The sequence below is a fragment of the Myxine glutinosa genome, chromosome 6 (assembly GCF_964187855.1).
Source record: "Myxine glutinosa chromosome 6, kmMyxGlut1.1, whole genome shotgun sequence".
Lineage (NCBI taxonomy): Eukaryota > Metazoa > Chordata > Myxini > Myxiniformes > Myxinidae > Myxine > Myxine glutinosa.
In genome coordinates, this window is record NC_136266.1 from 122,954,144 (window position 1) to 122,966,952 (window position 12,809).

At 43.4% G+C, this 12,809-nt stretch overlaps 1 protein-coding gene across 6 annotated transcripts in view; it reads right to left on the minus strand.

The window, feature by feature from the left end:
• Nucleotides 1–3,165: 3,165 nt before the first annotated feature.
• Nucleotides 3,166–12,809, minus strand: part of KIAA0753 (KIAA0753 ortholog) — an 81,909-nt gene continuing 72,265 nt past the window's right edge. For 4 of the 6 annotated variants that reach the window (XM_068120991.2, XM_068120990.2, XM_068120989.2 and 1 more), the window contains 7 exons: nt 9,934–10,021; nt 9,324–9,407; nt 7,996–8,163; nt 7,603–7,684; nt 7,247–7,358; nt 6,573–6,782; nt 3,166–3,536 (listed from right to left, as the gene is read on the minus strand). In XM_068120991.2, the coding sequence (XP_067977092.2) occupies nt 3,413–3,536; nt 6,573–6,782; nt 7,247–7,358; nt 7,603–7,684; nt 7,996–8,163; nt 9,324–9,407; nt 9,934–10,021 (868 nt within the window). In that variant the 3' untranslated portion in view covers nt 3,166–3,412. The remainder of the gene's footprint in view (nt 3,537–6,572; nt 6,783–7,246; nt 7,359–7,602; nt 7,685–7,995; nt 8,164–9,323; nt 9,408–9,933; nt 10,022–12,809) is intronic. The other 2 variants (XM_078780453.1, XM_068120993.2) reach the window with 1 other exon arrangement.

Consider the following 12,809-nt stretch of genomic DNA (forward strand, 5'->3'; position numbering starts at 1 on the left):
GTATTAGGAAGAGGTGAGTGATCATGACAAATTTGTTTGGTGAAGACGACGATGAGTCCATTGATGGTTCATTGAGCTAAGAAGAAGAGGTGTACACCTCGATGGGAGAATAGCGATGAGTTGTATTCACCCAAAGAAGGTAAAGCACTCACTTGGCCAGAACGCCATCATGGCAAACTCTGGGTCATAGTTTCAGCCTCTGATGGCTCTAAACTTTTGAGTTTTGACAACACTATCCAAATGGAAACTGATTGAAAAGGAATTCAGACATCTGCAATCCCAAAAAGTTCAGATCAGATGATCTATTTATTGAATGTACAGTGCTTTCAGAAAAGTATTCACACCCCTTGGCTTTTTCACACTTTGTTGTGTTGCAGTTAGAATTTAAAATTGGTTAATTGAGGAGGCAGAGATCTGAGGAAGGGTATAAAACAAATTCCAGTGTTGAAAGTTCCCAAGAGCACAGTGAGCTCAATCATGAGAAAATAAAAAGAATGTGGAACTACCCAGACTCTTCTGACTAGAGCTGGCCGTCTGACCAAACTGAGCAACTGAGCAAGAAGGACCTTTGCCAGGGAGGTGACCAAGAACCTAATGACTACTCCAACATAACTACAGAGTTCCTTGGCTGAGATGGGACAACCTGCCAGAAGGACAACAGTCTCTGCAGCCTTTCACAAATCTAGGCTTTATGTGACAGTAGCCAGATGGAAGCCACTCCTGAGAAAAACGAACATGACAGCATGCCTGGAGTTTGCAAAAAGCACATGAAAGACTGAGAGCATGAGGCAAAATATTCTGTGGTCTAAAGATATTAAAATTGAACTATTTGGCCTGAATGCAAAGTGTATGTCTGGTGGAATCCGAGCACAGTTCATCACTCATCCAACACCATCCCTACCGTGAAGCATGATCGTGGCAGCATCATGCTATGGGGATTCTTTTCAGTGGCAGGGACTGGGAGATTTGCAAGGATAGAGGAACCAATGAATGGAGCCAAATACAGGCAAATCCTTGAGGAACATGGAAGCGGTACAAATTTTTCTTGTGCCAACTGTGGTGGGGATCACAGTGCAGCCATTAGAGGATGCCCTGAATTCCAAAGAGCTGCCCAGATCCAACATGTTAAAACTCGTGAAGGAAAGCTGTCCGATGCTGAGGCTGTTCTCAAGGTTTACAAAATTAAGAACCCAATAAACAAAGCAAAGCCAACACCAAGACCAAATCCTATGGCGAGGTCAATATATTGACAAAAAGGGTGAGAGTTCAGGCAGAGATTAAAGATCAAGAATGCCAGACCAAGAGTGCAATAGTCAATCTAGACATGAAGATTATCGGAATGGGATTCATCAGTTTTATCACAAAAGTAGTAAATTGTGCTGACCAAGCATAAAGAAGATCAGAAAAAATAAACATAATTTCCTCTGCAGCCATTAGATTAAATACCTGGGTTGGGGGGGGAATTTCTTCCCTGGAGATTTATAAAATATTCAGCAAGTCAAATAATAAAATCAGTGTCATGGATCCGAAAGTCTCAGGACTCCTTCATGGAATAATGATAGTTATCCAATGGAATGCAAAAAGGTTAGCTGCCCATGAGTTTGAATGTGTTAAGTTTATCAGTGATCTTACACCCAAACAAGATATATTTTTCATCACAAGAAGCCGAGGTTGAAGGGAAACCCAAAAGCAAAAATTTATTTTCTGAAAACCATTGAAAATCATTAATCACGGTCTAATTTGAAGGGAAGAAAATTTTTGGATTATATATTTTTTACCAATCACAATGTTTCTCATCAGCAGGGACTGGGGCACTTGTCAGGATAAAAGGGAAAATGGATGGAGTAAAATACAGAAAAATTCTAGAGGAAAACCAGCTGCCCTCTGCAGGATAGCTGAAATTGGAACAGAAGTTCACCTTTCAGCATGACAACGACCCGAAGAACACAGCCAAAGCTAAACTGGAGTGGCTAAGGAACAAAAAGATAAATGTGAAGTTTTGAAGGGGAGGGGTTGGGGGGGAGATTTGAAGGTGAGGAGAGAGGTTTGAAGGGGAGGGGTGAGGGGGAGATTTGAAGGGGAGGGGTGAGGGGTGAGGTTTGAAGGGGAGGGGTGAGGAGGGAGGTTTGAAGGGGAGGGATGAGGGGAGATTTGAAGGGGAGGGGTGAGGGGGGAGGTTTGAAGGGGAGGGGTGAGGGGGGAGGTTTGAAGGGGAGGGGTGAGGAGGGAGGTTTGAAGGGGAGGGGTGAGGAGGGAGGTTTGAAGGGGAGGGGTGAGTGGGCAGATTTGACGGGGAGGGGTAGGGGGGAGAGTTGAAGGGGAGGGTGAGGAGAGATTTGAAGGGGAGGGGTGAGGAGGGAGATTTGAAGGAGAGTGGTCAGGAGGGAGATTTGAATGGGGAGGGCTGAGGAGGGATATTTGAAGGGGAGGGCTGAAGAGCATGTAATTTAATCTCTCAAGCAGGTAAAAAGCATGTAAAGAAGGTTCTTCGGGTCTTTAAAAGCTGAGGTGGTTGATGACAATACTTTAGGACAGACCCAGATCGGACTTGGTGTTTGCAAAAATCGTGAACAAACAGACATCCAACAAATTTTATTTGTTAAATGGTGAGTTCAGGTGATGCTGGAAAATCGTGAACAAACAAACAGACAGACAGATATCCAACAAATTTTATTTGTTAAATGGTGAGTTCAGGGGATGCCGGTTTGTGTTTATTTAAAATGGTGAGTTGAGGTGATGCCGGTTTGGGTTTACATAAAATGCCGAGTCGAGGCGATGCCGGTTTGGGTTTATATAAAATGCCGAGTCGAGGCGATGCCGGTTTGGGTTTATATAAAATGGTGAGTTGAGGTGATGCTAGTGGGTCTTAAAGGTAAAAGGGATCTTCAAAGGTCTTAGGGATGTTATGGGTGTTTGGGGTCTTCAAGGGTCTTTAGGGATCTAATCTCTCAAGCGTGTAAAATGTCTTATCTCAAGTATGTAATCTAATCTCTCCGCCATGTAAAAAGCATGCACGTGGAGTGTTAGGGGTCTTTGGGTTCTTTAAAGGCTGAGGTGGTGGTTGAAAATACTCTTAGGACAATCCCTGGATCAGACTTGGTCTGCATGCCAAATTTGGTGGTCGTCGGCCCAGCAGTCTTTGCAAATAACACGAACAGACAGACATTTGACAAATTGTATTTATTGGATAATACAAAAAATAATCGTTTATTATTGGATGATCAGCAGAACATTGAGTAATTTCCTCACTCCAATCGTAGAAATGTTCATTAAAAAAACAAACATTTTATTTAGACACATGAAAGGGAAGGGAAATACTGCATCTTGAAGAGAAGATATTTATCAAAACTATAATTTAAGGTGAAATTAAACTGAGTTTTGCAAATTGCATGACCAAGAGAAAATGGCACTTTCATGACTGGTGCTTGTGCTGCGCAAACTCGCCAAGGAACATGTTTTCAGCACAATCCTCACAAACTTTGGACACTTCTTGGGCTACGGCCTCCACGGCTTCGGTCAAAAGGTCTTCCGATAGGCTGGAAAGAAAATGCAATACAAAGCATCACAATTTGCTACAGATTCCAATATTTTAATGAGTCAAATAAAATATCTGGTGAAATCAATTGCTTCTGTTAAAGGGAAAAATCATGAAATTTTTTGAAGAGATGTTTTAATGGATGACCTCCCTGACCCATTAGCCCCAAAATAATTTTTTATGGGAGAATAATAAGCTGGAAAAACGTATTTTAAAATCGGACTATTTTCACTTCCGTTATGCAAAAGAGGTACTTCCCTCTATTTGTGTGACGTGAAAGTTGCACAACTCTGACGGATGTGCACGCCTGCGTTTCATCATAAATTATTCTAGCGTTCAAGATGCCGATGTGCCAAGATATTAACTGTTCCAATCGTCGACAAATTTGCCCACACAACTCAGAAATCGTTTTTTGCATCCGTGACCCACAAAAAGATCGTTCATGATCATCTGCTTTGTGGTTGACAAACTTATGAATGAACAAATTAAACATCAAAACGTATGTTCATTTTAAATATCGTGGTGTTTGCGAAGACCACTTTGAGACGTCAGCGTTCGTATTTGATCAACAGGCGATCACCACCTGGGAAACAAGCCTCGGAAATTGCTGAAACACGATCCCGTACCAACACTTACAGGGCGAGGGTTATGTATAGATTTGAAGGCACGCCTAAGCTAGGCCTAGAGAGTTGCATGTTGATTTGATGCCATACCAAAGCCAGGCCCAAGTGACCCAAGCTCAGAGCTAGTCCTCAAGTAGTTAAATATATTACTAGAATGCTAGCAGAGCCTACCTGTTGCTTTGCTGACGAACCACTTAGGGTTGTTTGCTGATAATTCCTATATTGGTTCACTGCATCTGTATTGAGTCCGTTCATCATGATAAACTCGATCAGCATATGCGACTATTTCATCATCTATTGAAGTGCCCTCAGGTCTAAAATTGGTCGGTGGGCATTCTTGTAAGATGGCCGCCCAATCTCCAAATCCCAAGAGTGAGCGAGAGCCCTCACATCTTAGATGATGGGTTGTTGCTACCATGAAGCCTGCACCTTGCAGTCTTCCATATAAATGTTATTGTTCTGTACAAATTGGCACGCAGCAAGGCAACAAGCACCAGATCCTGCAGAGTGGCCCACGAAGGTGCTGCTACGGCTTAGCCTTCGAGTTTGGCTGCTTCATAGCCTCAACTGACTGTCTTATAGTTTAGGTTTACTTTACCCACCAAATTATTTACTACTTCATTACTGTGGTCTAACTAGTCAACCTGTTGCTCCATGCAGGTTGTAACATATTTCTCATTTTGATTCCAATCCTGCTCGTCGCTTCGCTGTTAGGGTTTAATCAAAATATGGAGACACTGGCGTTTCCCAAAAACCCCTCTCCCACGAACCCTCACCCCCAACAAATGGGTGGTGAGAGGGGGGTTGGGGTGAACCCGTCATTAAATCAACGTGAAAGACTCAGAGCATGAGGCAAAAGATCCTGCGGTCTGATGAGATGAAAAATGAACTCTTTGGCCTGAATTCAAAGTGCTACGTCTGGTGGAAACCGAGCACAGCTTATCACCCATCTAACACCATCCCTATCACGAAGCATGGTGGTGGCAGCATCATGCTATGGGGATGCTTTTCAGCAGCAGGGACTGGGAGACTTGTAAGGATAGAGGGTACAATGAATAGAGCCAAATACAGGCAAATCAAGGAAAACCTGCTTCAGAGTGCAAAAGACTTTAGACTGCAGCGAAGATTAATGTTACAACAAGACAATGATCCCAATCATAAAGCCAAAGCAACAATGGATTGGATTCAGAACAAGAATGTGAAAGTCCTTCAGTGGCCCAGCCAAAGCCCAGTCTTGAATCCCATTGAGAATCTGTGGGAAAGACATGAAGATTGCTGTTCACTGACGCTCCCCATCTAACTTGAGAGAGCTTGATCAAATCTGCAAGGAAGAATGGGAGAAACTCCCCAAATCCAGATGTGCAAAGATGATACATACGAGTATATACCCAAGAAGACTCAAAGCTGTAATCGCTGCCAAAGGCGCTTCTACGAATTATTGACTGCGACGGTTGAATACTTATGTCAATTAGATATTTCTGTATTTCGTTTTTAATTATTTTTGTCAAAATTTCTAAAAACAAATTTCCACTTTGACATTATGGGTTATTTTGTGCAGATCACTGAAAAAATATCCCAATTTAATCCATTTTAAATTCAGGCTGTAAAACAACAAAATGTGAGAAAGTCAAGGAGTGTGAATACTTTCTGAAGGCACGGTAACTTCTTAAAAGTGGTTTGTTTAGGAAGCAGATGGGAGGGTTTGCCAGACGGTCCGTTCGGAGAGACAGGGTGAGGTTGAAGCGAAAAAGTTTAACTTTCAATTTGAAAAGAACATTTTTTTTTTTTTGGAAATCATTAAAATTTTTGTGACATCAAAGAATAATTTACGGTACAGGTGTTTTAGTTCCCATTTAAGGGCGATCGTCTCATTTGATACAATAAATTAATTTTACTAAATTACCCATTATGTGCAAATTGCACCAGACGATAGTTTCAAGTCATTTGGTCAATACTCCATAGCACGTCGCAACAGAGCTTTCAAATCTGCTCGCACTCTGAAGATCTCATGGTGCCTTACGAAAAGAACAGGCAATTGCGTGCCGGTACCCAGAATTAATTCTTCCCTCATGGTCTGGAGGTTATTAGTTCCCAGCCACTTTTTTGCCAGCATGATGTATGGCGAATGATTGTTTTGAGGACAGCTAGGTGATCATATTCTCCGATAAAAGGTGAACGCAGAGCCACTGAAATGCCTTCATACACCAAGGGTGAGTGCCCTCTTTCAGGAGAAGTGATTCCTCATGATCATTTTTATGGAATGATATCGCATTTTGGACGAGAACATGTTTGTACTCCTTAAGTTCCAATGCTCAATGAAAACTCTCTGTGCACTATTTTTCTAATCCACACAATGATTCTGCCAAAGGATAGACCTAAGACTTACAAAATGGATGACATTCAAAACAACGCACCTCTCTGCAATGTTCCAGGGATCAAAGTCCCCAACCGCATCATGGTTGATTTGCCTCAAGTGATGCATAAACCTCTGCCGGTAGTTCCTCATGTTTTGAAGTTCAGTTGGAGGAACCGAGAGTATCACCAAATTGCTAAACCCATCAGTGTTCCGGCTGATGTACGCAGGGTTGGATGGCTCGAAAGTAATTCCATCTTCAAGTTCGGCTCTGAGCATTCAGTTTAACATACACCAGTTAAATCTGTATTTGACACACTCTATATATATATATACTTTTTAGATGTGCAATCCATCTCTGCTAATCTTGCTGTACATTATTCCAACTTAATGCAGAAATTCCAATGCAAAGATGACTGCAGAAAGGCAAACTCCTTGGTTAAAAATAACTAAAATAATTGAATAGTGTGAGAATGTAAACAACTTATGGGGAATTGGATTTTGTTGAAGGAAAATAACACAGAGAGAAGAAGACAGAAGACAGAAAGAAGAAGAAGAAAACAGAGAAGAAGAAGAAGATAAAGAAGAAGAAGACAGAGAAGAAGAAGACAGAGAAGAAGAAGAAGACAGATAGACAAAGAAGAAGAACAGAAAGAAAGAAAACAGATAGGAACAAGAAGGCAGAAAGAAGAAAAATAATGGAATCATTAGGGTTTAGAGGAAGTGTTGGCATACCTTGAATGGGGAATGGATGGAGGTATAGCAAGGGGCAACTCATGGTTGCTGGTGATTAATAGAGGTTGAGGTGATGTGGTCACTTGCTTGCTTGACACAGTAACAAATTCTTCTGCAATGAAAGCTCAAATTGGTTCAAATGTGTGTGACAAGAGCGAAAGACTTTTCCCTTGTATCCCCATACATTGTCTGTGAAACTCGACTCGTGTTGTCGGGTAAAACGTTAAAGCATCTACCATGAGCATTGCAAGCACCGAAACAAAAATTCCCATGTTAATTATTTCACTCCGAGAACAACCGCTGCACTGCTGCAATGCTTAATCGTTAAACAGGTGCTGGTTTAACAATGATCTTACCTGTCAACGAGTGCCCAATGGGTGAAACCACATCAGCGTATTTTACCTCAGCCCATTTCCTCCTGATATCATTTTGCTCCCGCTGGGGAAAAAAACATCACAACTACAAAAAAGGGACAAATACCGATATGCATCTCATCTCCCAACAGGTATTCCAAGCGAGGTTGGAAACAAACTCCAGATCGTCGATGAACAACTGCCAATGTGGGGCAGATGCATTGAATGAAAAGATAAAGATCAGCAAATGTGGATAAATCACTAAATTTTCCACTTCTAGTTTTGTCCAACACAATGCTGTACTGGGGAGGGCGAAAGAGACTTTCAGGCCACCCTGTAGACTGCAAGACTTCATGCACAATAACAGGTGGTCCACACTAAGATTGAACGGCCTACCTCCATGTCGTTCAGTCGCTGAAGCATCTCATCCAGGGAAAGCCTCTGCTGAGGAAGCGGTGTTTCAAAACCAAACATCTCCGTTCGCAATCTCAACTCATCCTCAATGGCTTCTGTGAGTAGGTCCTCCAGAACAACTTCAACAAGCAACTCCAAACTCCATTTCACCTGCAACAGGTCGGTTGGCATGGCGGTAATGGTGATACTGTGTACTTATGCTCACAATTTTCCATTATCTCCACAAAAATATTGCTTGTCCAAGTCTCGCATCTATCTTGGCCTTCAACTCTGCTGGTGGTGTTTCCTCCTCCCTCAACTGTTCCTTTTGTACTGTTTTGTCCTGCTCTGTTCAGAATACTAGTACCATCTCTTCCGCAAGCCTCGACTATGCATACAAAAAATATCACCCTTCTGCACTGTAATAAGAAGACGTTGAGTCGCAGTTTAGGAGATGGAGGTCTTATTGATCGAACGCAGTGTCAATCGGCATCTTATTCACCCCGACCCTCTCAAATGCCACGCAATCTCATGGTATATAATCGATAAATATCATCGTTCTTGGAAGTATTATGACCGTTATTTGTGTTCCACAGTATTCAACTACATGATTTAATTTAAGTGAAGGCTTAAAGAGATTTAAAGAAGTATGAATAAATCAATTCTGGGTTTTACCACCGTTTTACCCAGTGTCTATTACACCACCTATCTAACACGTTACATTAGCTCTTCGTACTCGTTGTTTGTGTCATTTATGACGTCCTTAAAAACAGTAAGCTTTTTTTCCCCATTAAACTTATGTATGTTGTGTATGTTTGAAAACCCAGTTTTTGAAAATGACTCAAGTCTTTAGGTCAACTCACCATCCGTTGCCAACTCAATGAAAGGGGATTACATGGTAGGAGACCCAGGAGGACCCAGGAGGACCCCATTGCTGAGAAAGCCCGACTGGAGTTTGCCAAAACACAACTGAACTGTTTGAAATGATTTTCAATTGTGTTTGACTGCCAGGCAGGCAGACATCATAAAAATATTATCTCCCTCCTCTGCACATGTGCGATTGGGACAAATTCAGAGCCAAGGTACTGTAAAACGCCAAGGTACTGTAAAAAAAAGTTCTGATTCATGTTCAAAATATAACTTTCAATTTAAAGAAGTTGTTCCCCAATCATAAACTGACGAGACAGACAGATGGATGGACATGAACCAATTGCGTAACCTCGCTTCGCGTGCGCGGGGTAATTACACAGAATGGCAAAAACACATTTCACCTCAGAAACACAACTGAAGCATAACATTACTCGTCGTGATGCAATGCTGTTATTTATTACCTTTAGGTCTATTTCGCTTGATGACGACGGTCTGGAAGAACTCTCTTGCCGTTTGCAAACTGCATCGAGCGTCTCTGCAATTTGCTGTCAGCAGACAAACGTGCCCATCTTTAGACTGAATCAACACAAAACCAATACTATCTCAAACTTAACTAACACACATTTTAATATGCCGAGCAAATTAGCATTATGCTTCCACCATGATCTCCTATAAAGTCTGAGATGCAAATGATCTCTTTAGTTCCTGGATTGCCAAGAAAAAGAGAAAAAACATGTGCAATGTAGCATGAAAACCCGTTAGATTAAACGAAGCTTGTTGCACAAAAATCTTCAAAACATAATGCTGAACGGTGCCGCAAGTTTACTGTTTAATTCTTCCGAGTTGTAGACACCAATGACGTCATCGGCTACAGACACAATATTCAGTGCAGTGTTCATCATGTTTTTTAGAAGTGGCAAAATGTGTGACAAATATTGCCATTGCCTCTTTATTCTTTATACAAGAAGCTGAAAGTCCACTAATTCTCCAAATCCATTTTAAACAAAATTAATGAGTTCTGAGATACACACTGATATGGTTGTTAAGATGCATCAGGTGAGCAGGCCAGACCTGTGCTTTCTGCAGAAATGGTTCCAGCCGTGTTTGGAAGACAGTGTCGGCAAATTCCATCCACTTGGCGGGAGGACCGCTTTCCGACCTGCATAGAGGACAAAATGAAAAATAAGATGTGATATTGTATGTACAACTGCTCCACACGAGGTGCTACACAAACAAATTTAGCTCAAACCAACCACCTGTGAGAAGTTTCAAATCTTTCCTCTTCTCCAATGGCTTGATCTCTGACGATCAATTCGGTTTCAGACCAGGTCACTCTCCTCTGGACATGCTGCTTCTGCTGTCTCAACAATGGATGGAGGTCCTCAATGCCAAACAGGAAATCAGAGCTGTCTCCCTTGACAAATCATGTGCCTTCGATACGGTCTGGCACCCCGCTCTGCTCACCAAACTCTCCTATCTCCTCCTATTTCTCATGGAAATCTCCACGCATGGCTTGCGGACTTCCACTCTAGTCGTAGTCAACGTGTGGCCCTGACTGGGTTTGTCTCATCTCCCATTCCTGTTCAGGCTGGAGATCCCCAAGGCAGTGTTCTTGGCCCTGTGCTTTTTCTGGTCTTCATCAATGATCTCTCTGACTCTCTTGAAAATTCCCTCTACCTCTTTGCTGATGACTCCACTCTCTGTCGCTCCATTCCTCATCCCTCAGATCGGCACAGTCTGCAGCCTCCTCACTCTCTGCAGACCTGAACAAAATCACAGACTGGTCAAACAAGTGGAACATGTCTTTCAATCCTGATAAATCTCACACTCTTACCATGTCTCTCCGAAAAGACCGACTGGACAACCCTCCCATCTACTTTCTGAACAATCCTCTCCAAGTTCTGTCACTCAAGCTTTTGGGTCTCACTATCTGCCATGATCTTTCATGGGAAAACCACATTTCCAATCTGGCCTCCAAAGCCAGTCGCCGACTGGGCATCCTCCGTCATGCGAAGTCCTTCCTTGGCACACATGAGCTCCTCACCACATACAAGGCTTTCATCCGCAGCTCAATGGAATACTGTTCTCCCCTCTGGGCCGGTGCTCCTGCCTCACACCTAGCTCGGCTTCACGCTGTTGAAACCAAAGCTTTCAGAATCATTGAAATCTCCCGCGATGAAGCTAACTCCGAGGGCCTTTCAATTACTCACCGCAGGCAGGTTGGTGGTCTTTCTGTCTTCTACCGACTCCTCTCTGGCATTGCTCCCCCAGCTCTCTCTGGGCTGTCCCCCAAATATTCCTACAGGTCACACAAGATCTGCCTGCAACCCTCTTATGGTTAAACTGCCAAAATCAAGACTCTCTGCTCACCTTCACTCCCTCAATCCTCTTTTCTCCCGCCTCTGGAACAAACTCCCTCACTCTCTTCAATCCCACTCCTCCCTCCAGGTCTTTAAAACAGCTGTTCACCACCATCTCTTATCTTCCCCCATCCAAAACCTTGATCTTTTCTACCCCCGCTAATTTCACCCCAGATGCACTTTTTTGAAATACCAACTTCTTTCCTGGAAGTCCTTGCAGTGTCCATATGTTGTATACCTCTCCCACTTCCCCCTAAGCCCTCTCCCTCCCACAGATCTCCCGATGTCCCTGCTCTCAAATGTTGTGTTTGTGCTGCCCATTCTCTCCCCATCTTGTCTACCGCTACCCTTATTATATGTTTTGTGTCTGTTTGATTTTTTTTGTGTGATAAATGTTAGCTCTTTCACGAGCCTCGATCCTGTATCCCAAAAAAAAAAAAGGTTGTCTCAGAAAAAAACAAAATATGGATCAGTTTTGGGAAGGTCAGCTCTTTCCATGCTATCTTTCCATGCCCCTTGGCTCCCAGAGCACATCCCCAGCACCCCCTCCCTTTCGCGAGGGTCGAGCCACGGAGCGCGTGTAAGCAGGCCAGGGGGGTCTGGGGGCATGTCCCCCAGAAAAATTTTGATTTCTAGATGCTGTGTGGTGCATTCTGAAAGGTGTTTTTTCCTTCAATTGGGTATTTTGTTTGTATGAGAATTGGTAAATTATTACACAGAAAAAGGAATTCCAAGTAGCCAAAATGAACATTTAGTTCCAATTTACTATCTGCCATGATCTTTCCTGGGAAAACCACATTTCAAATCTGGCCTCCAAAGCCAGTCGCCGACTGGGCATCCTCCGTCGTGCGAAGTCCTTCCTTGGCACACCTGAGCTCCTCACCACATACAAGGCTTTCATCCGCAGCTCAATGGAATACTGCTCTCCCCTCTGGGCTGGTGCTCCTGCCTCACACCTTGCTCGCCTTCACGCTGTTGAAACCAAAGCATTCAGAATCATTGGAATCTCCCGCGATGAAGCTAACTCCAAGGGCCTCTCACTCACTCACCGCAGGCAGGTTGGTGGTCTTTCCGTCTTCTACCGACTCCTCTCTGGCCTTGCCCCCCCAGCTCTCTCTGGGCTCTGTCCCGCAAATATTCCTACAGGTCGCACAAGATCTGCCTGCAACCCTCTTATGGTTAAACTGCCAAAATCAAGACTCTCTGCTCACCTTCACTCCTTCATTCCTCTTTTCTCCTGCCTCTGGAACAAACTCCCTCATTCTCTTCAATCCCACTCCACCCTCCAAGTCTTTAAAACAGCTGTTCACCACCATCTCTTATCTTCCCCCATCCAAAACCTTGATCTTTTCTACCCCCGCTAATTTCACCCCAATTCCACTTTTTTGAAATACCAACTTCTGTCCAGGAAGTCCTTGGTGTCCTTGTGTTTTATACTTCTCCCTCCCGCCGCCCCCCCTTCCCATGCCTCCTCCCCCCAGGCCCTCTCCCTTCCACACCTTCCTGCTCTCGGATGTTGTGTTTGTGTGCTTCCCCTTCTCTCCCCATCTTGTCTTCCGCTCCCTCTTTTTGGGTATTTTGTTTGTC